This window comes from Aulonocara stuartgranti (assembly GCF_965226115.1).
Source record: "Aulonocara stuartgranti genome assembly, chromosome: 3".
NCBI classification, from domain to species: domain Eukaryota; kingdom Metazoa; phylum Chordata; class Actinopteri; order Cichliformes; family Cichlidae; genus Aulonocara; species Aulonocara stuartgranti.
Window position 1 is genome coordinate 76,928,935 of NC_138941.1, and position 27,697 is coordinate 76,956,631.

Here is a 27,697-nt window from a genome sequence, read left to right on the forward strand (position 1 = left end):
ATTTAATTTGCTTCAGCAGTTGAAATTAAGCAGTTACAGTGTGCTGGACCCCAGTGTGAGCCAGTGGTTTGCTTCACAAAATGATCGCCCTGTAAGCGGGCAATACAGTTTTATAGCGCAATAAAAACAAGTATTATTATGACTTTTTTCTTCTAAGAAATGAAGTAGCCAGTCCTGCAGTCACACGACTGGATCTTCTCCCACACTTTATCCACATCTGACCTCATCTCTCACCTGCTCCTTTTTCTGAAAAAAGATAGAGAAAGAAAAACAGCTCACTCCGTAACTTTGCTGGATTAATATTAGCTAGCAATTAGCAGCCTATTGAGTCTATTTATTAGGTATGTCTGGGACACTCTGTTCAGACTCCCTTGGCCCCCCAAAATTTCGCCCTGACCAGTTAAGCCCAAACACCCACAGTACTGGGGGCACTCGGGCTCAAGTGTTTATCTGTGTTCAGTCTCTAGCTGTGCAAAGCTGGTAGAGACTGACCCTAAAAGACTGGCAGCTGGAACTGCAGCAAAAGGTGGTTCTACAAAGTATTGACTCAGGGGGCTGAATAATTATGCACACCCCACTGTGCAGTTATTTATTTGTAAAAAATGTTTGGAATCATGTATGATTTTGGTTCCACTTCTCAAGTGTTCACCACTTTGTGTTGGTCTTTCACGTGGAATTACAATAAAATTGATTCATGTTTGTGGCTGTAATGTGACAAAATGTGGGAAAGTTCAAGGGGGCCGAATACTTTTGCAAGCCACTGTATCTGCTCGGTTTATCAAGACATCACATATTTGCAAAAGTGCTCAGACGTTTTTGGAGACGTCTGTTACCCACCTGCTCAATAGCTAGCCGGGAGGTTGAGGGTCATTAGAGCTGGCGAGAACAGAAAACTCCCGGCACATCGTTTTCAGATCCCCCGCAGTCTTTTGCTGCTCAGGTTAAACATGATATATAAGTCACTTACTTAATTTAAAAATGTTATTGTTTGGCTTTTTTCAGTGTTTTATTTGTTCGTGAGTAAATCGGTTTGGCTGAAATTAAAGTTATAGTTTTTACACAGCTGAATAAACGTCAAACAGAAAACTGATTAAACAGAAGTGTGAGATGATGGAGAATATACGCCAGTGACCTGTTATATTTTAGATAGCACGAGCAGATGGCTGAGTTTATTAAACTCCACGAGCCAGCCAGCTGATCCAGGTAACGTTGCCACACAGGTGTGTTAATGAAAGTCACAGGTGACCAGCTGAGAGCTGACATCAATGATGTTTGTGTCTGAAAAGGAAGCTGAGGACACACTTGGTCTGATTGACGGACTACATTTCCCCATGCTGATCCTCTCTTCTATATCACATTTGTTCTCTTTGGTCATTCTGTGTGAAACTGTTCTGTGCTGGAAAACAGATGTGACACACAGATCACCTGAGTGTTCCTAAGGAACCCTGATTGTCTCCTGTTCAATACAACTGTATTTATACAGCACCAAATCAAAGAACAGTCGCCTCAGTTTGCTTTATACAAAAAGCTGGTTGGGAGTGACGGAGTTGTCACATGTTGCTGTCCAGGTGAGATCCTGATTGGCAGTGGGAGCTGTGCATCTCTGACCTTCCTCTCCTCATCCTTTGAAATCTCCCACCTTGCCCTTGCTTCCTGCTTCCTTTTTTGGATTGTCACTGACTCTGTGCAATTTAAGATTAGGGACCACATTTCCACTTGCCCCTTCACCTGGAAGCTCAGGTGCCTAAATTCACAGCTAAAATAAATTGAAATGATCTAGCAGAACTAACATTTTGAAACTGGATTTTCTTGGTTTACTGGTTAGTCAGCTGTGTCTCTTGTTGCCTGGCAACTGCTGACCCTGAAAGGGAGAATATTTTTGCCTTGCATTTTTGCACCGTGTAAGTACATAACGAGCAGCAACATACCAGTTATATTGCATATTTATGACGCTGCCTCTGCAGGTAGACTCACCGTCTGTAGCTGCCCACAGCCTCCATGCTATCACCACTCAGCCATATCTTCCTCTCATTACACACGTCTTTTTATTTGGTACTGACTAGTAAAAACATCAAACTAATGAGGAGGATCCCTGTCATCTACACTAGTCTTTCTCAAACTGACCCTGTTATACCCATGGAAGCAGTAAGGATGTAGTCTTGTTTAGTTTTGTTAATGACACAGTGTAATGTGTCGTGCTGAGGTTGTGTTAAATCATTTCAGAAGCTGGAATCAGATTATCGTTTTTATCCTGACATGTAAAACATTATAAATGAAAGCCAGCAAACCTTCTTTACATTTGCCCGTACATGGAGCACACCTGTCATGTCATTTGACCCAGTCATTCATAAAGTAGTAACTTTAGGTAAAGTTTATTTCTAAAGCACCTTTATAGACAGAGATCACAAAGTTTTTCACAATAAAATACCAGAGCGGAAAAAACCCCAGCTGGTCTGCAACTGGTGAGTCACCCACGTCATCGCATCAAAGAATGACAGAGAGAAGAAAAAAAAAGCTCTTACTGAGTTCCTGCTGTCACTGCAGAACTTTCCCCTCTAATGGAATAAATAAAATCTCTGAACACTTCTCTGTAAGCTTTTATTTTGAAGGTTGAAACCGAAAGTAAAACTTGTCGTCACACCTGGAAAGTTAAAGCCATTTGCTAGTTTGTATCGAGTGGAGCTGAGTTGGAACTAGGTTATAGTCTCTGTCACAGGAGGATGAAGAGCTTCGTGCCCTTCCTGCTGCTCGTGCACGGTAAGAACTTTGAACCTGTCTATTTTTTGAGCCGTCAGACACACAGGTATGTTTCCATTAATATCGCTTCCATCAGCCGACGCGTGCGTAAATGTTGTCGTCGGTTGGACTTCCGTATAGATGTCTGCAAAAACTGTCTAATAGAGATCTGGGTTGGTTTAGGTCCCTGCGGTGGCATATTACATGATGTTGTAGATGCAGCAGCAGCAACAGTTACAGTAGACACACTGGCACCTTCATTAATATCACACTCAACTGACTACGTTTTATCCCCCCGCCCTGCTCAGCGCAAACACAATGCTTACCTGCGTGAAGCAGGAAAAAAAGAGAGAGAGGGTAAGAGAAAAAAAAAAACCAAAACACAGCTCCCAATGAGCTCCCATTTCAAAGATCAGGCTCTAAAAGTCGTTTCGCTCGCTAGTCTGGACTTCATTAAGTTTCTTGGAAACGTTTCATCTGAGAAGCTTCTTCATTTCTGGAGTCGCATCTCATGAGCCAATGTGTGCAAATGGCTGTGGGTTCTTCCACCCCTTCTATTACTCCTCTTTCAAACTGTCTTCTCTGCTCTTAGGTCATTTCATCTCAGTAAGTCACATGGTAGGGTGGGGCAAGGTCTGACAGTGGGTTCACCTGAAACCTTAGCTGATTGCGACCTACACCCATTACTGCACCTTGGGCTGTGTGATTAGGTAGAGGATCAACAGGGGGTTCGTGACCCTCTTGGGGACACTCCCATAGGGCTTAGAATCTGGGACTCACTACCATTTCTTCTTAGAAGAACCTTCTCGGATGAAACGTTTCAAGAAACTTAAAGAAGTCAGTAAATCATGTTTGTTCATACATAATTTGTATTCATATGTATCATGTTGATAACAATGCTGATATTTGTAAATAAATAATTATAAATAAATAATTATAAGGTACATTAAGCAAAGCAAAAAAGTCAGATAAGCCAATCTTTACAGAATTCATTCTTCTTGCTTCCTCCACTTCCATACAATTGATTCATTAATGCTGAATTCTTTCTCAGCTGCTCTATTCCTATGTTGTTGCTGTATATTCATGACTAACCTCGTATTATGGATGGATTATCTCAGTTGTTCTTCTGCATGAAGTTTGGCCCTTTTTCAGCATACTGTTAACTTTTATCGAGTGGAAAAATATTAGCGTTCATCCTCCAGCGTCACTGTGCTAATGTTTTGCTAACTGCTAGCTGTGTGGCTAGTTCTCACATAGCACATCATTATATATCACCTAGTCCAACTTCACTGCTGTTTAGTTTTCTGTCTTGGAATGTTGGAAGTGATAACAGAGCTGTAGGTTTTAATTTTCTCAGAAATCTCTCAGTCAGAACATGGTGTGTTATGTTTAGGTTGAAACTAGCGAGCTAACTTCCCGATAATGCCGTTAAACTTAATAAATTCAGTTTTCGTGGATGCCTGGATGTTAAACTTAATTGTTACACCTGGTAAAGCGGCAACACTGATCATTTTATTGAAGATGAAAGAATTTAGACAGTTTTTAACTCTCAGTGATGCTGCAGTGATCATTTGACTTTGGGACCTGAAGAGGAGAGAGTTTAGGACTCAGATTACTTCATGAGGCTCTTGACTATGTTAGCCGTAATGCTCCTACAAACCATCAAGCGCTGCGGCTTTATAGGTTTCTAAAGTCGTACGAAAACAGATTCTGACAGATTTGAGTGGAACCGTAAGTTAGGTAGTACTGGATCCTCTGACATAAGTCTGTGAGCAGAGAACAGAACCTGTTCTGCTTTGATGGAGGGTTCCAGCTGCTGCTGGAGTAGCATCTTCCTGCTCAAACATGAAGGTCTTCCATTAAAACTTGTCTGCATGGAGCAGATGTTTCTTTGGCACCTATTTATACCTTTGAGCGCTGATGGAGGCTCCTGATGAGCTTCAATATGTTTTCAAAGGTTTCTAGTGTTACACACTGTCGTCATTACTGGTACTAATTTAAAACCTCTTGTTAGAACTCATCCCGACATGTGACCCACCCTGTGGACAGACTGAATGACGGGATTCTGTTTCTCTCCTCAGTTTCCCATCATGCCTCAGGGGTGGAGGTGTATGAAGGGGAGGAGTCTGTCCTGCTGCCCTGTCAGGTACCTGTTAATGCTTCCAGTAGCTCCACAGCAGTGGTCTGGGACCGTGATGAGTTCAAGATCCCAACAGTCCACATGCGTGTGCAGAGCGGAGATGATATTCTGAACGATCAGAACCAACGTTACACCAACCGAACATCGCTGAAAGCCGACGCCCTGCAGACTGGAGACCTCAGCCTCACCCTGAGGAACCCTACAGTCTCTGATGGTGGGACCTACACCTGCATCGTCCGCAAATATGGACAAGATCAGAGCAAGACCCATGTGCAACTGAAGGTCAAAGGTCAGTGTGTGAAATCAGTCAGTACTCAGTATGATGCCTTTAAAATATTGTCTGTCTGAGATGTTGTTGCTCTGAGCTCACAAATCATGACTGACTAATAATACACATTCCAAAACACTGACTAAAGGTTCCTGGGCACTTCATTAGGTACACTTGTAAGCTGCTCATTGGCTGATTAGATATTTAGATCAATGTCATGACACCAACTTACTGCACTTAAAACAACCTGCAGAAGTTCAAACTAACCAACATAATGGAGAAGAAACGATGATTTCAGTGACTTTAAATGTGGCAATGAAAGTTTACAGAGGTCTGAAACACAGAAACACAGCACACCACACTTATCCACACCAATCAGGTTAGACCAGAGCACAGACTCACTGGACAACAGAAGGTTGACACATGTTTACTGGTTTCTGCTGCAACATTCAGATGGTAGAGTCACAGTTTGGTGAAAACATCATGAAAGCATGGATCCATACTGACTTGTACCAAAGGCTCAGGTGTGATGGTGTACTGCTTTTCCTGAGACACCTTTGGCCTCTTAAATACCAACAGAACATTGTTTAAACCCCACAGCCATGAGTACTGTTGCTGACTGTGTCCATCCCAGAATGACCTCAGTGTACCGTCCTCTGATGCTTCCTGCAGGATAACAAATGAGTAACAATGAGTTTGCTGCACTCAGAGGGCTTACAGAGTCTCAGATCTCAGTCCAACAGAGCATCTTTTGTCATGTGAAGGCTGTGTGCAGGCAGGAATAGGACCCAAAGTGCAGACTCACGGCAGGCAAAAGTGTACTTCAAAACTTAGCTTTTATTGCTGGATGGCAAAACGTAACAAAAATCCAAATAAACTTAGATAAGCAGGCAGCTGGCGCGCACACACACACACACACACACAACATAAATGAGGGTCGGTCGGTCGGAAGCAAAACCAGATACATTAACATCAGACAAGGACCTTCAAAATAAAACAGGAAACATAACACAAATTGAACTAAAGACACAGACTCACATGCAGGCACTGCAACAGAGGGAACAAAGACATGGGACCAGGGCAGACAGACACTGACTGGACACGAGGATATAGCAACTAAGGATTACACAGAGACATAAACCATAAGACATAACTCTGAAACCAAAGACTAGAAATGATAAATAATATAATAAACTCAAAAACCCTGGGTCAACGACCCAGGCATCCTAACATCTTTGGTATGTGCTGGAACAAAAGAGTCACATGATAAATGTGCAGCATGTGAGTGATGATGTCACATCTGAGCCATTAACAAGCAAAGGAACAGGATACCAGCAAGGTGTACCTAATAAAGTGTCCAGTAAGGCTCTGTGACAGTGGCTCTGTAATGGTGTGAAAGAAAAACAGATGTCCGAGTGACTCCAGCAGGGGGAGCAATCTGACTTCAACACATATACACTCAGTGCCACTTTATTAGGCACACCTGTTCAGCTGTTCTTTAACAAAAATATCTAATCAACCAATCACATGGCAGCAGTTTAGTGGACGCTAATAAAGTATCTGGTTAGTAAAAACCTATCATCTTTTCACTTATAGGTTGCTGACATCTTGCTAGTTTATCAGGAATGGCACATCTCTGAGCCGTAGATTGTACAGTCCGCCAGCCCACACTTTTGTCATCTGCTGTGAATTCATCATGTTTCATGTTCAGGTTTCTTCTGTTCATCACAGAGCGGCCTCCGACTTGGCTCTGGGCTCTCTTTGTTGTCCTGGCTATCTTGGCTCTCCTGGCTGTCAGTGGGATCGTCATGTGTTATAGATATAAATGGATCAAACGCCCAGCAGGTATGGTAGTTTGGTTTGTTGTTGGTTCTTTAAAGCAGCAATAAAAAAACAAACAAAACAAACAAACAAACAAAACTCACTTTTGCAGGGATCTAATGAAGAATTCCCAATACTTATGAAAATAATCATGATTATCATTTTGATCGGGGTTGTGCATTATACACATTATATACATTGTACGATAAAGCAGCACTGGACAGGCAGTAATAAAAGAATGATTATTTCCTCATCGGGGCTTTGTGGGCACTCATTTCCCTGCAGAGGAAGCTGGAACCAGATCAGGAGAAGCTAGCTAATGTGAACGTGACTAAATGATACATTGTTCATAGTTCTACATCAGTCTAAGATATGCACAGTTGTGGCTTGATGCTAATTTGAAACGCTTGAGATTCTAGATGATAATAGATGATGATGATAGATGAAAATCTAGAAGAATAACTGTATCATAGCGCAGATACAGTTATACTTCTTTTTCTGTCCTCCATGACTTCAGCACTGAAACAATCACACACCTGCTCTTTGAGGTCCTGGTAGACTGATGTGTTGGTTTGTGTGCACATCTCATGTTCTGCTCTGTCTCCTCACAGACAGTCAGGTATTGATGGTGGAGATGTTGGAGGGAGACCAGAAGTCTGTCCTGCTGCCCTTTAAGACCACAGAGGATCTTCCCCAGGACGCCACAGTGGAGTGGAGACTCACTGACCCCAAACACATGCAGGTTCACGTGTATGACAGTGGAAAAAATCAGCCGGACAAACAGGACGAGGTGTACCAAGGCCGCACAGAGATGAATGAAGAGCCACTGAGAGATAAAGACCTCAGTCTGAAACTAAAGGAGCCCCGCGTTACTGACACCGGAGTCTACACCTGCAACGTCAGCAGCAAGGATGGAAGCCTCCTACTTCAGAAAGTGGTGTCTCTCACTGTCAGAGGTGAGTGGAACAGCTTTGATTGTCTTCTGGGTTCTCCACAAATCTGAACAAACCGCTGCTGACACATTGGCCCATGAATGAGGGGGTGTGAACCAGTCAGATTAAGGGCTGCACAAACCTCAGAATGAAAAAAACAAACAAAAAAAAATGTGGGATAGCTCAGCTCTTTAACTCGAGAATTAGATGTCCACACTGCTTCCTTCTTCTACAGATCTTAACATGTGGCCATACTATGTCAGGTCTCCATGGCAATGTAATCATGACAAAAAACGTTATCAATAAATTTACCACTGTCAATATAACAACACAAATGGTGTTATCATAGAATTATAAGTGCGTTATTAAAGAATACAGGAGCACTAAATGAGGCTGCAGGAATCACAAATGCTCAGAAGTTTCACACTGTAAGTGTCTGCAGGTGTGACAGAATGAGTCCAGAAGACTAAATAAAGCAACGCAGCGGCACAGCTGTTTGTGCAGCCTCACACATCAACACACATCAGCTCCAAGTCAGAGAAACACTGAAAACAGGAGCTGCTGGTTACACAGCAGAGGACATGATGGAGGATCCACCTCACTGATGTCTGTCTGTCTCATGTTCTACTGTGTTCTCCTCTCAGAGAGCCAGATGGAGACGGTGGAGGTGACAGAATGGAACAAGTCTGTCCTGCTGCCCTTTAAAACCAAAGATGACCTTTCTCAGGATGCCACAGTGGAGTGGAGACGCTCAGACTCCAAACACAAAAAAGTTCACATGTTTCAGGGCAGCCAGCACCTTTTAGGTGAACAGGACGAGATTTACAGAGGTCGCACAGAGATGAACAAAGAGGCGCTGAGAATCGGAGACCTCAGTCTGACCCTGAAAGACCTCCGACTAACTGACAGTGGAGTCTACACCTGTACTGTCTGCACGCATGGAAAAGTCCTGAAACAGAAGGTGGTGGTGCTCAGTGTCAGAGGTCAGTAAGCACATCAGAGAGGCTGTGGTATGTTGTCATTTCCTTTTGTCAACTCTCTAGACTCCATTGACTGTATGAAAAATATGAATCTAGTGTCTAGCCTTTACTAGACGAGATAGCTTTTGTCTCCTGAATCCAAACTGGAAGCTGGTTCCATAGAAGAGGGGCCTGAAAACTGAACTGGTTTTTGCAGCTGCACTTAGGAACACATTTAAAGTTTTAGTAATTTTCCGGACTGACTGACCATGAGTTCTTAAAGTAATGATGGACTGTCGTTTCTCTTTGCTTAGCTGATTGGTTCTTACCATAATATGAAATCTAACTGTTGTCAAATAGGGCTGTCAGCTGTGTACCAACCTGACCTTTGCACAACATAACTGATGGTTAATAAGGCAGATAAGTTAATAAGTTAATAATTCCACAAATGAACCCTGACAAGGCATAGCTGTGAGTCAAAACCATTTCATGTGATCATAAAGCTCATATTAACATAACATAATGTATTATGTAACATAATGTATTGAGAGAAAGCCATGGTCAACAAAATAAAGGTTGGCTATTATAAGGTATCAAAATATGGGATATATTTAGATTTATGTATTAAAAAGAAATTCTTGGCTACTTCTTACTTCATATATTTGATGTCTTCAGCATCTACAATGTAGAAATTAATAAAACAAAACCATTAAATGTGAAAGTGTGGCCAAACTTTAGACTGATAGTGTAAGTTTAGGTGTTCCAGGCCTCCAAGACATATTCTCATATCAAACACCAATCACTGCACTGTTGCACATATAAATATTCAATTCATGTTTATATTATGGGTTATTGCTATTATCGGCATTTTCTGTTTGTCTGTTCTGTGAAGTACATTGAGAATACAAAACGAAAAATCTTTGTTATTTATTTCACTCTTTGTATGTTGATGCACCACTAGTTCATGTCCTGAACTTTGTCTTCTCTCTGCTGTAGTTTGTTCTTTGTTCTGTTTGTTATGTGTGGTCTCTCTGATCTTATTCCTCTACCTCCTCACCACCCAATAAATAGACCTCTTTGATCCTGTTTCTATTGGAAGTCTCTTCTTATAAAAGATCATTTTGCTTCACATGTGTTGCTCACAGGAGGTTATCTGATCAGTGTAGTTATTTTTTTTTGGTATTGTAGATTTACTTTCCTTGTGAAGCAAATAAACTAAACTGATTTGAATATCAACTGCAGAATATAACGTGTGTCTTTCTGTATCTCCTACTTTCTTCAGTCTACGAGCTTCAGACAGTGGAGGTGACACGGGGGGTGAAGCGCGTTCTGCTTCCCTTCAAAACCACAGCTGACCTGCCTGAGGACGTCAGAGTGGAGTGGAGACGTTCAGACCTTGAAGATGTGAAGGTCCTCATGCATGAGAACCACCAAAAAAAGCATGAAGAGCAACACCAGGACTATCAAGGCCGCACTGAGATGAAGGAAGAACTACTGAGAACCGGAGACCTCAGTCTGACCCTGAATTTCCCTCGACTTACTGACAGTGGAGTCTACACCTGCACCGTCTACAGAAAAGATGGAGCCATCCTGAAACAGAAAGTAGTGATACTCACTATCAGAGGTCAGTAAACTCATCTGAGGCCAGTAAATTTATAATCTGTCTGTATTTACAGCTCATGTTGTATTTTATCAGACTACCAGGTGGAAATAGTCGAAGTAACAAAGGGGAAGAAGTCTGTGCTGCTGCCCTTTAAAACCACTCCTGGTCTACCCGATGATGTCACAATCGAGTGGAGGCGTGCTGATACCAAAGTCACAGTCCACACCTATCAGGATGGCCAAAACCTGCTAGAAGAACAGGGACAGGATTATAGAGGTCGCACAGAGATGAATGAAGAGCCACTGAGGACTGGAGACCTCAGTCTGACCCTGAAAGATCTCCAAAAAAACCACAGTGGTTTCTACATGTGCACAGTCTCCCAGGGTGAAGACATCCTGAGACAGAAAGGAGTGACGCTTACTTTCAGAGGTAAATGCATCACAGAGGTCAGTAAATGCAGCTTCCTCCAGCTTCTGCTACTTTAGTGGAGGAACTGCTGTGAAAACATCAGGCATCCATTTCTATTGAGTCTCAGATGAGTCAGAAATAGGTTCACATAATAGACTTATCCTGAAACTGATAATAAATCAAAACAATATTTGAATGCTGTCTTTTACAGTGTAACGTTGTAATTCTCCTTTGTTTATAATGAGGAATAGCTTCCCATAGTTTTCTTTGATATCACTGAGTAATGGTTGCTGTCCTGATTCTGATGTTTCAAATATTCTTGATAACTCGCACCAGAGATTGAAGACAAGTTAAATGAGACTCTGAATCAATGTTGTCTGTTTCCTCTGCAGGAAAACATGGTGCAAGCTTTACAGAGCAGTTTCAAGGCTTCGGAAAGAAGAGAAAATCCATGACTGATGGACCTTCTTCCACTGTGTAAAGTCCTCTTCCTCTTGTTGTTGCTGTCTGTTGTAAAGTTGGTGTGAAATGTAAAGACTGGAGCTGGAACATTTATAATGAATCTTTAACTCAGCGCAAATCCTGCAGGTTTAAATCCAATATTTGCTAAAACCTCAACTCACATCAGAACCTGAATACTGAAAGCGTCATTCATCCTTCTTTCAATCTTTACTGAATTCTTTGCTGATCAAGTTTGTTTTATTTATATTAAATATCTAAGTGTAATCATGTGACTCATTATTTGGTTCTTGGTGTCAAACTGGAAATAGCAATGTTACATATGTTGATCTTTTTGCTTGCTTCTTCCTGATTGTCTGTTCTGTCTTCTCTTGACCAGAATTCATGAATCTATTCCACTCACTACTAAAGAAGCAAGTTAAATGGAGGAGAAGAGCTGGCAGGTAAGTCATCAGGCACATCCGTCCCTCTCAGCAATGTTTGATTCAAATTACATGCAGATTTGTGGCCACGTACACAGGTATTTTTGAAAATACAGCTTTTTCTAGATCCACATGTAAATGGCATTTTCAATCACTGAAAACTGAGACTTTTAAAAACTCATGCCAGGGTGGAAATTTTTGAAAGCTATGCTTTTGTGTCTATGTGTGGATGAGGAAAACTGAGATTTATTCACACAATATCAAAGGTGTGCGCAGAGTGAACTTCTTCATTCAAAACAGACACTCTCACAACCTAAATCCTAATGTGGTCACTGGTTAGGAATAAATGTAATTTAAAAAAAAAAAAATTGTGTATGCACAAATTTGTTTATTAACATTTGAGATGATAAAGGCACTTGAAAAGTAACATATATACAGAACATACATACAGAAGTATTTAAGGTTTGCATAAAACCCTGTTTACTTTTTCCACTCCCAGGCTTCTACACTTCTGATTGCCCCAAATTTCTACACCACTAGGATTTGGCATGTCCTTGGCAGCGTTCACATTTTTGGTGTTTAGATGTGGACGGATATATTTCTTTTCAAAACTGCACGTGTGGACGGGATTTTTTTTTTTAAAATAAAACCGAAAATCTCTGTTTTAAAAAATACTGTGTGGACGTAGGCAAGGCAAGTTTATTTGTATAGCACAATTCAACAACAAGGTGATTCAAAGTGCTTTACAGAGACATTAGAAACAAAAACAAATAAGAAGCAGGATTTAAAATTGATTAAAACAAGCAAACTAACTAATTAACAAACAAACAAACAAACAAAACAGTATATAAAATCAAAACAGATAAAATCAGAACAGTAGATAAAATCAGTAGTTAAATGTAGACGTAGACTATGTGTGATCCAGTGCGTATCTCTGACTGACTCTTCTCTCACACCTTTAGACAGGGCTGGGCTGGGACAAAAAAAATCAGCCAGGGCATTTTGACTAGAGACCGGCCGACCAGGTGTTATAGGAAATGGCATAAAGCCTTTCAATGAAAACAAATGCTGTTGTGACAGTGATGTACACTGTCTTGTTAGTATATGTATGATTTCTATACATTTTATATCAGATAAAAACATTGGTTGTAAGATTCAGGTAATTATTTATTAAAAACTAGACATTTTAAATGAGAATAAGAAAGAAAAGTAATTATTTGTGCCCCCCTCTCCCTGTTAATGCCCTACCCAGCACCCTGGCAAAATTTTGCTAGACCCGCCCCTGCACAGTTACCAGCTGTCAGCTACTTAGAAAAGGTTCCTGGTGTTATTTGTCTCTCAGAAACAGTTCATGACTTCCCTTCAACTCATTCATGTCACCTAAAAGATAAACCTGTTTCTGGCGGAAATTGGGACATAAGCAAGAGAGACGGGACTTGCGACAGAAAAGCCGATCAGCTGATCATTGATCAGTTTCATGATTGAAGTAGCAACAGGAGAGGGAGGGGGAGAGAATGAGAGAAGAAGCAGCTGACAGCGTAAAGACACAGAATAACTCCAGCTTTGTGTCTTTTTTTTTATATTCTAGCTGAAGTACGGGACAAACTGTTCCTTTTCAGTTCAATACGAAACGCGTAATAGTTTCTCAGGACGATTCCGTTTTTTTATGGGACGGTTGGCAACTCTACTAACTAACCTTATGAATAAAAAAAGTTCACTATCAGTAACATCATAGCACCCACCCAGCTGTATTGAAACTCCATCATGCTTGCTAGTACACAGTGCGAGTTATTGTAACTGACTGTAAAAAGTCAACACAACGAAAATAAACTACACCTAAACTTGGTTTATATCTTACCCAGATAGACTGCAGGTCATAACTTCTTACCTGAAGTTGAGTTCCCCTGACACTCGGACCGGCAGCCGCCTCGAGTCTCTCCTCCTTCTGGCTCCCCTTTCCCTCATCCACCTACTGGCTAAAAAAAAAAAAAAAGGGTCAGGCTAGCTTTCCAGCTTGTAAAAACAAGCAAACGTTTGTTGACCTTCAGAGTGTTGCTTACAGACATGTTCCGGTGTGATGTTTATTTGTTTATTTATAAGGAACCATTAGCTTCCACAACAGTGTTTGCTAGTCTTCCTGGGGCCAAAGCCATCAAATACATCCATCCATCCATCTTCATCCGCTTTATCCGAGGCCGGGTCGCGGGGGCAGGAGCCTAAGCAAAGAAGCCCAGACCTCCCTCTCCCCAGCCACCTCCTCCAGCTTATCCGGGGGAACACCAAGGCGTTCCCAGGCCAGCCGAGAGATATAATCTCTCCAGGGTGTCCTGGGTCTGCCCCGGGGCCTCCTGGAGAGATATAATTTCTCAAGGGTGTCCTGGGTCTGCCCCAGGGCCTCCTCCCGGTAGGACATGCCCGGAACACCTCACCCAAGAGGCGCCCAGGAGGCATCCTTGTCAGATGCCCGAACCACCTCAGCTGGCTCCTTTCGATGTGGAGGAGCAGCGGCTCTACTCTGAGCCCCTCCTGGATATCCGAACTTCTCAACCTATCTCTAAGGGAGAGGCCAGCCACCCTTCGGAGGAAGCTCATTTCTGCCGCCTGTATCCGTGATCTCGTTCCTTCGGTCACTACCCACAGCTCGTGGCCATAGGTGAGGGTAGGGACGTAGATCGACCGGTAAATTGAGAGCTTCGCTTTTACACTCAGCTCCCTCTTCATCACGACGGACCGGTGCAGTGTCCGCATCACTGCAGCCGAAACCCCAATCCATCAGTTGATCTCCGGCTCCCTTCTCCCATCACTCGCGAACAAGGCCCTGAGATACTTGAACTCCTCCACTTGGGGCAGGAACTCATCCCCGACCCGGAGTGGGCACTCCACCCTTTTCCGGCTGAGAACCATGGCCTCAGATTTGGAGGTGCTGATCCTCATTCCTGCTGCTTCACACTCGGCTGCGAACCATTCCAGTGCGAGCTGGAGGCCTTCACTTGACAGAACCACATCATCCGCAAAAAGCAGAGATGAGATTTGTCCATAAAAATTTTGAACAGAACCGGTGACAAAGGGCAGCCCTGGCGGAGCCCATCACCCACCGGGAACGAGTCCGACTTATTGCCGGCAATGCGAACCAAGCTCCTGCAACGGTTGTATAGGGATCGAATGGCCCGTAGCAATGGGCCAGTCACCCCATACTCCCGCAACACCTCCCACAGGACACCCCGAAGGACACGGTCGAATGCCTTCTCCAAGTCCACAAAACACATGTAGACTGGTTGGGCAAACTCCCATGCACCCTCAAGTATCCTTGAGAGGATAAAGAGCTGGTCCAGTGTTCCGCGACCAGGACGAAAACCGCATTGTTCCTCCTGTATTCGAGGTTCGACTAGCGGACGAACTCTCCTTTCCAGCACCCTGGCATAGACTTTCCCAGGGAGGCTGAGGAGTGTGATCCCCCTGTAGTTGGAACACACCCTTCGGTCTCCCTTCTTAAGGATGGGGACCACCACCCTGGTCTGCCAGTCCAGGGGTACTTCCCCGGATCTCCACGCAACATTGTAGAGGCGTGTCAACCAGGACAGCCCTACAATGTCCAGAGCCTTCAGGAACTCGGGGTGGACAACATCAACACCAGGGGCTCTGCCACCAATGAGTTGTTTAACTGCCTCAGTGACCTCACCCCCGGAAATTGGCGGGTCATTCCCCTCATCCCCAGACTCTGCTTCCTCTTCGGAAGACTTGTCAGTGGGATTAAGGAGGTCCTCGAAGTATTCCTTCCACCGCCTGACAATTTTCTCAGTCGACGTCAGCAGCGTTCTGCCAGCACTATACACAGTGCAGGTAGAGCACCGCTTTCCCCTCCTGAGACGCCTGACGGTTTGCCAGAATCTCTTCGAGGCAGTCCGAAAGTCTTTTTCCATGGCCTCTCCAAACTCCTCCCACTGCCCGAGCCGCATTCCGCTTGGTCTGTCAATACCTGTTGGCTGCCTCCGGAGTCCCTGGCTCCCTTCACCTCTGGTTTCCACCATTTGGTTTGGGGATTACCACCACGGCAGGCACCAACCACCTTGTGGCCGCAGCTCAATGCAGCAGCTTCGGCAATGGAGACACATGGTCCATTCGGACTCAATGTCCCCAGTCTCCCTCGGAATGCTGTTGAAGCTCTGCCGGAGGTGTGTGTTGGAGATCTTGCGGACTGGGGCCTCTGCTAGATGTTCCCAGCACACCCTCACTACGCATTTAGGTGCATCGGGTCTGTGCAACGTCCTCCCCCGCCACCTGATCCAACTCACCACCAGGTGGTGATCAGTTGACAGCTCAGCCCCTCTCTTTACCCGAGTGTCCAGAACATATGGTCACAGGTCTGGTGATACGATTACAAATTCGATCATCGACCTGCGGCCTAGAGCGTCCTGGTGCCACGTGCACTTATGGACACTCTTGTGTTCGAACAGGGTGTTCGTTATGGCCAAAATGTGATTTGCACAGAAGTCCAATAACACCGCTCGGGTTCAGATCAGGGAGGCCGTTCCCCCCAATCATGCCCCTCCAGGTCTCGCTGTGGTTACCCACGTGAGCATTGAAGTCTCCCAGCAGGACAACAGAGTCTGTGGAGTGTTTAACAGTAGTGGTTTTCTTTATAAATACAAGTAAGCCATAGTATAATTTAGCTTGTACAGGAATCCAAGAAAGTTTATTATGCATTTTATCAATATTTGTATAATATGAACACCTTAACACTAATCTGGCTGCCTTATTCTGGACTAACTGAAGTTTGTTTAGATCTGTCTTATTTAGCTGCTGACCAAATGACAGAACAATACTCCAGGTGAGATAATATTAGTGCATTAATGACATCTTTTATAATTGAAGAAGTAATATGAAATGAGCATCTCCTAGCCATAGCTATGCCCTGTCCCATTTTTCTTAATAACAGAGTCGATGTGCTGAGACAATGCAAGGTGGTGATTTATAATAATAATAATAATAATAATGGATTGGTAAAACCAAGTAATTTAATCTGAGTGGGCTGTTCTAATCCTGATCCAGCTATGGAAAGATTTAGTTTTGGGCTGTTGACTCAGTGTACTCTACCTCCAACTAATATAGACCTGCCATAGAGCGGGCGGAACTGAACCCACACAATTTCCAGATCATCAAACATTAAGTCCATACGTAGCTTGTTTTCCATATTGTCATTAATGTACAGGGCTACACCCCCTCCAAATCTGTTTCTGTCTTTCTTATACAACTTAACCATTTATTTAAAATTCATTATTTTCAATGGCAGTATCTAAATGTGTCACATAAATAGTCAGCACACTTATACAGTTTGTTGACAGCAGTGACTGACTTCCCTGAATCCTATATTTAACCTCCTAGGACCTGGCGTATGTAGAAATCACATTTTGGGTTGTATAGACCAAAAAACTAAATGTTACTCTACAAGGCCCTGATATCCACTTACGAGGACATTATACTGCGACTGTTCTTTCAAAATTTAAAGCGAATATCCTTATATGTGGATCTCATTTTTCTCAGACAGAAACAAACAAAAAAAAATCACGTAATTCTTTGTTTTTACATTCATCAGGTCCCAATCAGCCCAAATAGCGAAGAGAAATTAAAAATGCATGCCATAAGTTCGGGTCTTAGACTACAGATATTAATAAGTATAGTGTCGGACATTTACAGACTGATCAGCCTTAACAGCTACAAATGACAACATTGCTGAAGTCTAAGTGTTTATTCCGGCATTCTGGGACCTCGGTTTAACAATTAATTTGTCATATTTCAATATAGCAATATCACCCATGTCTCTGGCCGCTCTCACCTGTGTTAACAGTTCTTTTCTCTCTTCCTGATGGAGTCTGAAACATTTTCATTGATGTGAAGACGGGTACCTTTCAGCTTTCTGGCAGATGAGATGAGAGGACTAATTGTCTATCTTTAAATCTGTTTAGTCTGATCACAATCTGCCTGGCTCGTCCATTTTCCTTTTATGGCCAGCATTCAAATTGAGCGTGTTCAATTTGAATGCTGCCATTGTCCAGGCCCAGCTTGTTCTTCAGCATGTGTCGGACTTTCTCCTCTGATCCTTCCCAAGTTTCTGCTTTTTCATCTATTAATCCATCCACCACAATGTTGTTCCTGTCACACTGGCGGCAACGGACTCAAGTATGACCAGCTGAACTAGAACTGCAATCACACGTTTATTTATAAACACACCACGTGAAAGGTTAAACAGTGTACGGGGCAGGGACTTTTAATGATCCAAGGGAAAAAGGGAAAAGAGTCCAAACATGCTCCGCTCGTTCGATTCTTTCATAATAATCTTCAGCATTCTCACTCCACTCCACACCACGCTGCCAGGGAAACGGATCGGGGGATAAGGATGAGTCCAGAAATCTAGGCACAGAAGAACCGCGTTTAGAATAAACTAAGAAATAACTGTCATGGTCTCTGTGTCTCCCTGGTTGACCTAGGTTCCAGGCCACATGTTGTTTTGAGTTTGTCTGTCTCTCTCACTTCTCCCTCTCCTGTCTCTCATCTGTCTGCCTGGGCGGAGCTTCTCTGGGCTCCCACCTTGGCCCATGCACCTGCTGTGAATCTACCTGATTACCTGGACTCCTAAGCTGCTATTAAAGCTGAGGGCTCATAAGGCATCTTCGCTGGATCACTGAGTTATTCTCGTCAGTACAGCTCTGATAATCTGTGTTTCTTGTGTTCCTCCTTGATTGATTTTCTAAATAATCCATCTTGGTTGTTATTTCTTTGTGTTCCTCACGTATGCTGCTGACCACCGATTCAACCTCTTTTAGTTCGCTTTTAACCCTCTCAGGCTCAAATTAAGTTTTTGTTGCCAATGCACAAAAGAATACCTGCAATGGTACTTCTGAGTAAAAAAAACTCACAAAATATGTATGTGGGGTAATTAGGTTGTTAGCTTTTAACTGTTGCAAATCTGCAACGCCTGCCTTGAGAGGGTTAATGCACTTCTCTTCAGTTTGCAGCTCACTGACAACAAAATCTGTGATGTGCAGCCTGGATTTAGCATCCCGTACATCCCTTAGAATGCTGTCCAACCTTTTGTTAGTTCCATCCATGATTAATTGGACAAATGTCTTGTTGTTGATGAATCAGTTATTTGTAAAACTCCCGTTGCTGTTCCAGCAAATCATTTAGCGTGCTAACACTGACATAGCTGTCATCCTCTGCCAATGTCGCCTTAGCGGCCTTCAGGCGCATGTTTACCAGATCATTTCGCCTCTCCACCAGTGAAGATCGCGGTTTTCAATTACAAACCTCAAAAAAAGATAAAACCTGAATGATCCTGAATTTTACTTTCATCTTTCTTCAAATTCACAGTTAGAGCTCATGTTTGTACTGCAGGTTATCAGATATGACCATTAATGCTGAAGCAAAGAAGAAATGACAGACTGATAGTGAAACTGAGACAGTGACCAGAGAAGTGGATTAGAGGAAATGCGCTTTATTTACTGATGTCAGTTCATTCTGCTAAGACAAGAGGCATAAAAGCACAAACCAAGTGTTAAAATGACCACCACAGATCAGGGGACGTTTGTTTACAAAGCAGTTTATAAATAGTACTCTGTGTTTATTAATTTAAATGTACGTCTCTAAGTTGAAAATATAGTGTTCGAATGAAATATGAACTAAGAAAAATGTACAGATGGTTTATCTTTGCTTCCCCTGCGTCGGGTTTCTGGACACTAGAAACCAAAAGAGTACTGTGCCATAAAGACTCGTGAACCAGCCTACCGAGTGGTGCTTTTTACTGTCAGGTGATGTTTTGTCTGTATCGCGTGTATTTTTTAAAAAAATGTATTTCTTTTAACAAACTAACTAACAAACGAACTTTGAAGTAGATTTTTACCTGAAGTTTTGCTGTTGCTCTTAATGTTTTTATAACAACTAGCTGGTGGGTTGCAAATGGTTCCATGTCATAAAACACAATTACCAAAGATTCACCAGCAAACTGCCTTGCAGACAGGAAGATGACTCTAACAGTTTGATCACTGAAATAAAATAATGTTCAGAATGTGATTATTTTTGATATACATGCATGACATGTGTTTCAGCTGTCCCATAAATAGTTTTGTATTCATTTAACCATGACTGATAAGTGTGTACCTCTGTACAGTTTCATTAAATCTCTCCACACTGTCTTGCGTTGTTTGTATTATTTAATTCTGCTTATTTAATATTTTATTACTGTGGGGTTTTGTTTTTTTATTATTATACAGCCTTTGTCTTTCCAACCAATCAGAGATCTCCTTACATTCAACTGTGTTGCTAATTTGAATAGCAGCAGAATTTTTAAAATTAGTTGCTAATCCAACAGCTAAATCAACTGCTAATACAAAAATTAATCCCTGAGCGAACAGGAAAGGGGAAATGGATTTTGAAATGAAGTTTATTAAATTGGAATTAAAAAATGTTTTTTGAAATGAAGTTTTTAAAAAGCATTTTAAAAATCAGTTTATTAAAATGGAATTCAAAAATGAATTTACAAATGCAGATTTTATTCTACAATTCATCATTTAAGCATAGAAGTTTTTATCTTGATGGCTCTTGTGGTCCTCCACAGAAAACAGATTTTTAAAATATTTTTTAGATTTTTAGATGGGAAACTGTTCTTGAAGTACAGAGAGAGAGAGACAATGAGCTCTGCATGACGTGCGATTTTTTTTTTTTTCTTTTTCTTTTTTGTGGTGGAAGCAAAACAGCAAAAGTAAGAGGGAATTCATGATGATGTTTATGTGAAGCGTAGTTTGGATCTTCTTTGGCTGCTGGTTCAGTCAATATTGTTTGGAGAGAGATAAAACCTACAGCTTCAGAATCTAGCACAAAATGAGCATAAACACAAAGCGTGGACCCACTGAAACTCCAGAATCAGTGAGCTGTCGGCTAGTGATGGGATTTCCGGCTCTTTCGGTTCGGCTCATTAAAAAGAGCTGGGTCTTTCGGCTCCGAACCGTTGCTTTAATTAATTTATTATTAACAATAATATAAAATTATGCACAAAGTAATTTCTAATGTAAAGAAAGTGGTTTATTTATATATGCTTATATATAAATATATGCAGTTGCCCCTAGAGACAAAACAAGTACAAACTCCAAAACACATTTCTAGCTTTAACTGAACTTCCAAACAGAGCTACCTAGATCACTTAAATTACACAATTGAAAGCATGTGTGTATTGTTTGTGTATTTATACACAAGCATTCATATATATTCAAATAATTTAAAAAAAAGTTCATTTACCTGTTACTACCACACACCAAATCTGGTCGTTGGTACTTGCTGGCTTGTGTAGCCACTAGGTAACAAAAGCTCAACACTGTGCCCAGCATCCTGGAGCACTTCTGTTGTCTTTTGTACGTGTTTTGAGTTTTCATGTGCTTCTGAGTTTTTATGTGTTTTGGAGTTTGTATGTCACACAGTGGAAATTTGTGTTTTTATGTTTTATCAATCTGTGTATTGGTACATAGTGTTGATTATATTTGCATGATTTTATTGTGATATTTATATTGCATGTTTGTTTATTGATATTTATATTGCATGGTTTTATCCTCATATTTATATTATGTGTGTTAATGTTGTACCATATTCCTTGTTAAGAAATATATTCTAAAACACTTCTTCAGTAAAGACTCAGAGAAGAGAAACACACAGAACTTCTTGCTAGCAAGGGCAGCCTCCAGACTGAGACTCGCCCTGAGAAACTGCCCGGGTCTTTATTTATACTTCAGTGTGTGTGTGTGTGTGTGTGTGTGTGTGTGTGTGGTGCCCTGCTGATCAAAGGGTCATATAACAGCACAAAAGGAACATCCTTGGTCATAAAGAGGGTAGTCTCCCCCTCACCCTAGATGGTTCACCCTAGATAACACAGTGAAAAAGTCCAGCAGTTCATCTAAACAAAAGGCACTTGGTGTGCATTCCTGTAATGCACACCAAGCCTTTTGCAGCCTGCTAGAGATCACACATCCTGTCACTACACAATTGATTATACGCCTCTAAGCATACATGGTTAAATATTTCCTAATACAAATAACTACATGCAGCATTCTACCATATGCGAACTTATATCACTGAAAGATTATACTGACAAATAAGTACAATTTTCCATTGACATTCCTTTAATCCACTGTGGACTAAACAGAGAATTGTAGGCACCTGTGAGGTGGGGGCGTTCCCCAAGGTGGCCTATCAGCCGCCAGGTTGACCTGTTAAAGGGGCTAGTGAGCGCAGAGACAAGGAAAGAGCGATGCACAAAAGGTGAGCAGGAGAAAAAGGAACGCGTGCAAGCCCGCACGTATGTTGAAGGAAGTGCTGCCTGACTGTGGGGTGCCGCGAGTCGTTCGGCGATCCAGTCCCAACGGCAGGAACAGCAACAGTGGGTGGCGATGGCCGCAATTCACAACAGGGTAGGGATGCCCTTCTGCCTGCATCTGACGGTGAGACGAGGGAGGCCATGTTCAGGTGTGGAGTGGGGCGGGACTGTGCGGCGACGCGCTGTCAGGAGGAGACAGGTCTGCGATAGGAGCCTCCTCCCTGGTCTGCTGCTGGCGAGTTTTACCATACTGGAAGAGAAGTTCCTCTCCTGTCTCTTTCAGATAAGGACCATTTGCCCATGTGTGGCTGGACTGTGGGATTATGGGACTGTGGGAGGGTAATTTTAGCATATGGACTTCATTGAGACACATTTTCACTGTATCTACTGTAAACATGATTACATAGTAACACAATCATACCAAAACTCTGTCCTGATAGTTTCCACTGTATGTCTTGTATCAGACATACTGAGACAATATTCGGGAAAAATAACCATGAAAACAATGTATTTATTCAGTTTAGAGGTTTACACATCACATCATTATAATCATTGAGCCTGTTTCACTAGAATCGTCCATTTGATGAGAGCAAATGAATCATCACAATGCTTCGAACCATGAGTTGACCAGTTGAATGAAAAGCTTCAGTTCATCACGAGGCTTCATCTCACCATCACTAGGCAAAGGCGAAACTAAATAACCTAAACTGGGTGAACTAAGATAAAACATGAAAAACCCTTGAACGTGGGTCCTGGCGTGGATACATGGAAAAAAACCTGGATACTTGATGCGAACATAGCAGATGTCTTAACAAAGACTGAATGAGAAAACACAGACTAAATACACACAGGAGGATAATAAGGGAAGAGGGAACAGCTGATAATAATAATCAAATGAACTTAGGTAACCTAATGAACCTAAACATAAACCATAAACATCAAAATAAACTAAAACTCAAAATACAATACTATGTCCTTTTTTACCCAACATATGAAAACACATCAGTCAACAACATCACGGGCAGGCCGACCGGTGAGGACTGTTGGACCTTCACATAAACATTGTCCTTGCTTCTGTAGCAAAACAAAAACTCCCCATAACAACTGTACCATTTACATCATCAGTATTCAATTATTATTATTATTTTATTACCACTTATAGCACAAAACTAGTGTAGTTTGTGTCTGTGAGCACCCGTGTGTACACCTGTGAGCATGAACGCGTTTGTATTCAAAAGGTTCCTTCATGTAATGATCTGCCGGGGGTGTGGGGAGCCCCGTCCCCAAGGGCATGAAGCAGGTATGGAGATAACAGTGGGTGGATTATATTCTTAAACGTTTTTGATACTTTCTTTTTATTGTTTCTCTTTAAAGATTATACAGGGGAGATGTCGTTCTTGGCTGCTACATCAAAGCACACTGTGCACCGTCGATCTTACGTGCTTCACAATAATATTCATATTTAGTATTTACTGTTATATACACAGAGATTATGGTAATGATGTTGTTTATTATATTGCTCTCTTTTTTGCTTGTTGTCTCTTTTTTCTCAACAAGTGATCAGGGTGATTGATATCATTTTTTTTGCCCCCCCACCTTTTTTTTCCCTCTTTTTTGTGTCCTCTATCACCCTTCCTCTTCCCCGCCATTTTTATTTCCCTCCCTGTCTTTCTTTCTCCCTTTCCTTTCCACCAGTCAAGTTTATCCCGTGTGTAACAATTGAAAATAAAATACAATTAATAAACAATAAAAACAAAGGTCAATCAAATGGACCAATATGGCGAGGCTTGGTATAGTAAATCCGCTGGGCATCTTTCTTGGCCTTCAGACAATAATTCTGATGGCAAAAGAACCAAACGGGACAGGCGCCAAAAAAAACAAAAAAAACTTGAATCTTGGCAGTTTGACAACTTGACAGTATTTTCAAACAGCCTATGATCTGCTCTTTGAATCCAAATAGTTTTAGTACTAAATAAAGAAATTCCCACTGCACCATATCAAAGGTTTTCTCTGCATCCAAACTCAAAACAACTGATTTAAATTGATTTTGACTCATATTATATATTTGGTATAGTGCTCTTCTTACATGGTCCTGTGTTTGTCTGTATTTTATTAAACCTCTTTGGTCATGGTCGATCAGGTCAGGAATAATATTTTCCCGTATTTTTGAAATGATTGAAGTATATATTCTGTAATCTCTATATTTAAGACTGAGATATGAGCTGCACTCTGATTTCTCCTTTCCCTCCTTTAGAATCATAGATGATGATATCTTGTTTCCAGAATATTGGTGTCTAGCCTCCCTTCAAGATAGAATTAAAACTAAAATCAAATGAAAATTAGAATTAGAATTTTAATAGCTTTGGTGACAAAACGTCCCTATACTGCTTAAACCATTTTACAGGAAATCCATCTCCTCCTGGCACTTTGTTTGTTGTCAGCTTAGATACAGCATTATCAAGTTCTGATTTAGTAACCGCTTGAGTTACTGTATTGTTTTGTTCAAAAGCCATCCCTAGACCCAGTTGCCTTAGCTAATTATAGGCCAATCTCCAACCTTCCTTTCATTTCAAAAATCCTTGAAAGAGTAGTTGTCAAACAGCTAACAGATCATCTGCAGAGGAATGGCTTATTTGAAGAGTTTCAGTCAGGTTTCAGAGCTCATCACAGCACAGAAACAGCTTTAGTGAAGGTTACAAATGATCTTCTTATGGCCTCTGACAGTGGACTCATCTCTGTGCTTGTCCTGCTAGACCTTAGTGCAGCATTCGATACTGTCGACCATAATATCCTATTAGAGCGATTAGAACATGCTGTAGGTATTACAGGTACTGTGCTGCAGTGGTTTGTATCATATCTATCTAATAGACTCCAATTTGTGCATGTAAATGGAGAGTCCTCTTCACACAATAAGGTTAATTATGGAGTTCCACAGGGTTCAGTGCTAGGACCAATTCTGTTTCCATTATACATGCTTCCCTTAGGCAGCATCATTAGAAGACATAGCATACATTTACACTGCTATGCAGATGACACCCAGCTCTATCTGTCCATGAAGCCAGATAACACACACCAATGAGTTAAACTGCAGGAATGTCTTAAAGACATAAACACCTGGATGGCCGCTAACTTTCTGCTTCTGAATTCAGATAAAACTGAGCTTATTGTACTCGGCCCTGAAAATCTTAGAAATATGGTATCTAAGCAGATTCTTACTCTGGATGGCATTACCTTGGCCTCCAGTAATGCTGTGAGGAACCTTGGAGTCATTTTTGACCAGGACATGTCCTTCAATGCACATATTAAACAAATATGTGAGACTGCTTTCTTCCATTTGTGCAACATCTCTAAAATTAGAAATATCCTGTCTCAGAGTGACGCTGAAAAACTAGTTCATGCATTTATTACTTCCAGGCTGGACGACTGCAATTCATTATTATCAGGATGTCCTAAAAACTCCCTGAAAAGCTTTCAGCTAATCCAAAAAGCTGCAGCAAGAGTCCTGACAGGGAATATAAAGAGAGAACAGATTTCTCCTGTTTTGGCTTCCCTTCATTGGCTTCCTGTTAAGTCCAGAATTGAATTCAAAATCCTGCTCCTCACATACAAGGTCTTAAATAATCAGGCTCCATCTTATCTTAATGACCTTGCAGCACCATATCACCCTATTAGAGCACTTCGCTCTTGCACTGCAGGCCTACTTGTTCTTCCTAGAGTATTTAAAAGTAGAATGGGAGGCAGAGCCTTCAGTTTTCAGGGCCCTCTACTTTGGAACCGGTTTCCATGTTGGATTTGGGAGACAGACACTATCTCTACTTTTAAGATTAGGCTTAATACTTTACTTTTTGCTAAAGCATATAGTTAGGGCTGGACCAAGTGACCCTGAATCCTCCCTTAGTTATGCTTCAATAGACGTAGGCTGCCCTTGAATTCCCTTGGTACATTGAGTTTTTCCTTTCCAGTCACCTTTCTCACTCACTATGTGTTAATAGACCTCTCTGCATCGAATCATACCTGCTATTAATCTCTGTCTCTCTTCCACAGCATGTCTTTATCCTGTTTTCATTCTTTCACCCCAACCGGTCACAGGAGATGGCCCCGCCCCTCCCTGAGCCTGGTTCAGCTGGAGGTTTCTTCCTGTTAAAAGGGGATTTTTCATTCCCACTGTCGCCAAAGTGCTTGCTCATAAGGGGTCGTATGATTGTTGGGTTTTTCTCTGTATCTATTATTGTACGATCTACTGTACAATATAAAGCACATTGAGGCGACTGTTGTTGTGATTTGGCGCTATATAGATAAAATTGAATTGAATTGAATTGAATTGAATTTTGTTCCTCTCCTATAGAAGGCAAATCTAGGGATTCCAGGAATCCTTTCACTAGTAATGAATCCATTATTTGGGGTTCAGTATAAAGCTCTTTGTAATACAATGTATTATATATGATTCTTCTATATCTTCAGGTTAGTGCAGCTTAGCAGCTTAGTAAGTGGATTTTTAATTTTTCCAACTGTTCTGTTAATTGTTTGCGTAGTTTCCATGCTAATATTTTATTTAGCTTTGGGGCTATAGTTTTTTTTCTGAGGTATTTAAGCTTGACTTCCATTTGTTTATCCAGAATACTGTTTAACTCCTCAAAGTTTTTTCTCCTCATGTGAATTCGGGTTCGGGTGGTGCTGTCACTTGGTGTTCGCTCTCTCTGCGGTAGAGTATAAATTCCTGTTCCTGTTTCAACACAGTGGTGTTTTTGAATAGCTTATCTGCATATCAATTTAGTTGATTTTACTTAATACACCTGTAGCTAGCCAGGCCCCTGTAGCTGGTGCATCTGAAGGTAGCGTAGGCCATGCTAGCTGTCAGACCCAAAGCAGCTGGGGAAAGAGGGAAGCTGGGTGATGGTGAGAAGGAAGTATAGTTTTAAACAGAAGCCCCAGGTACACCACCAACCTGTTCATGTGTCTAACCCCATGGTTCTTAACCTGGGTTCTGCCGAACCCCTGAGACCGACTCAGGGGTTCGGCAGAGCCTCTGCCGCGGAGGTCCGGACACATCCAAATTATTGTGGCCCCATTTGGCCATCATTGGCTGCAGATGATCATGCTACACTGCTTTACCAATCAGTGCTGCGAGGAATTTAGCACGCTGAGTGGTCAACATGTGACTTTCATGGTAGTATTTCGTGTGATTTTTTTTGTTAATATTTTAATCCATACTAACTATGTCGGGTAAAAGAAGAAAGTGGTCAGACAAATATGTACAATATGGATTCACATGTATCACGGAACGTGATGGGAGTGAGCGTCTGCATGATTTGCAACGCCAAGTTGAGCAACTCTAGTCTCGCACCGGCAAAACTTAAAGATCACTTCTTGAAGCTGCATGGAGACGGGGAATAGAAGAAAACAATACTTGCTGAATTCAAGGTGAAGAGAGCCAGATTCAATGAAAGGCCCACTCTGCCTGCTCTTGGATTTGCACCCGTTAACAAACCGATCCACACAGCATCGTACAAAGTTGCTATCCTGATCACAAAGCAGGGCAAGCGACACATGATTGATGAAACACTCGTGAAACCAGCTGCATTAAAGATGGTG

At 41.8% G+C, this 27,697-nt stretch overlaps 1 protein-coding gene across 1 annotated transcript; it reads left to right on the forward strand.

The window, feature by feature from the left end:
- The first annotated feature begins 2,648 nt into the window (after positions 1 to 2,648).
- On the forward strand, positions 2,649 to 13,713 carry LOC309703512 (uncharacterized protein). The gene is made up of 10 exons (XM_082528399.1): positions 2,649 to 2,757; positions 4,818 to 5,165; positions 6,876 to 6,989; positions 7,577 to 7,921; positions 8,542 to 8,880; positions 10,139 to 10,480; positions 10,553 to 10,888; positions 11,260 to 11,344; positions 11,706 to 11,769; positions 12,248 to 13,713. The coding sequence occupies exons 1-9, from the start codon at positions 2,721 to 2,723 to the stop codon at positions 11,746 to 11,748; spliced, it is 1,989 nt and encodes a 662-aa protein (XP_082384525.1). The 5' UTR covers positions 2,649 to 2,720; the 3' UTR covers positions 11,749 to 11,769; positions 12,248 to 13,713.
- Positions 13,714 to 27,697: the final 13,984 nt, after the last annotated feature.

Excerpts from the sequence above, each read along its gene's own strand:
- LOC309703512 (XM_082528399.1), top strand. The coding sequence starts at position 2,721 with ATGAAGAGCTTCGTGCCCTTCCTGCTGCTCGTGCACG. Across the intron at positions 6,990-7,576 it reads ATGGATCAAACGCCCAGCAG|ACAGTCAGGTATTGATGGTG; the intron begins GTATGGTAGTTT and ends GTCTCCTCACAG. Across the intron at positions 7,922-8,541 it reads GGTGTCTCTCACTGTCAGAG|AGAGCCAGATGGAGACGGTG; the intron begins GTGAGTGGAACA and ends TTCTCCTCTCAG.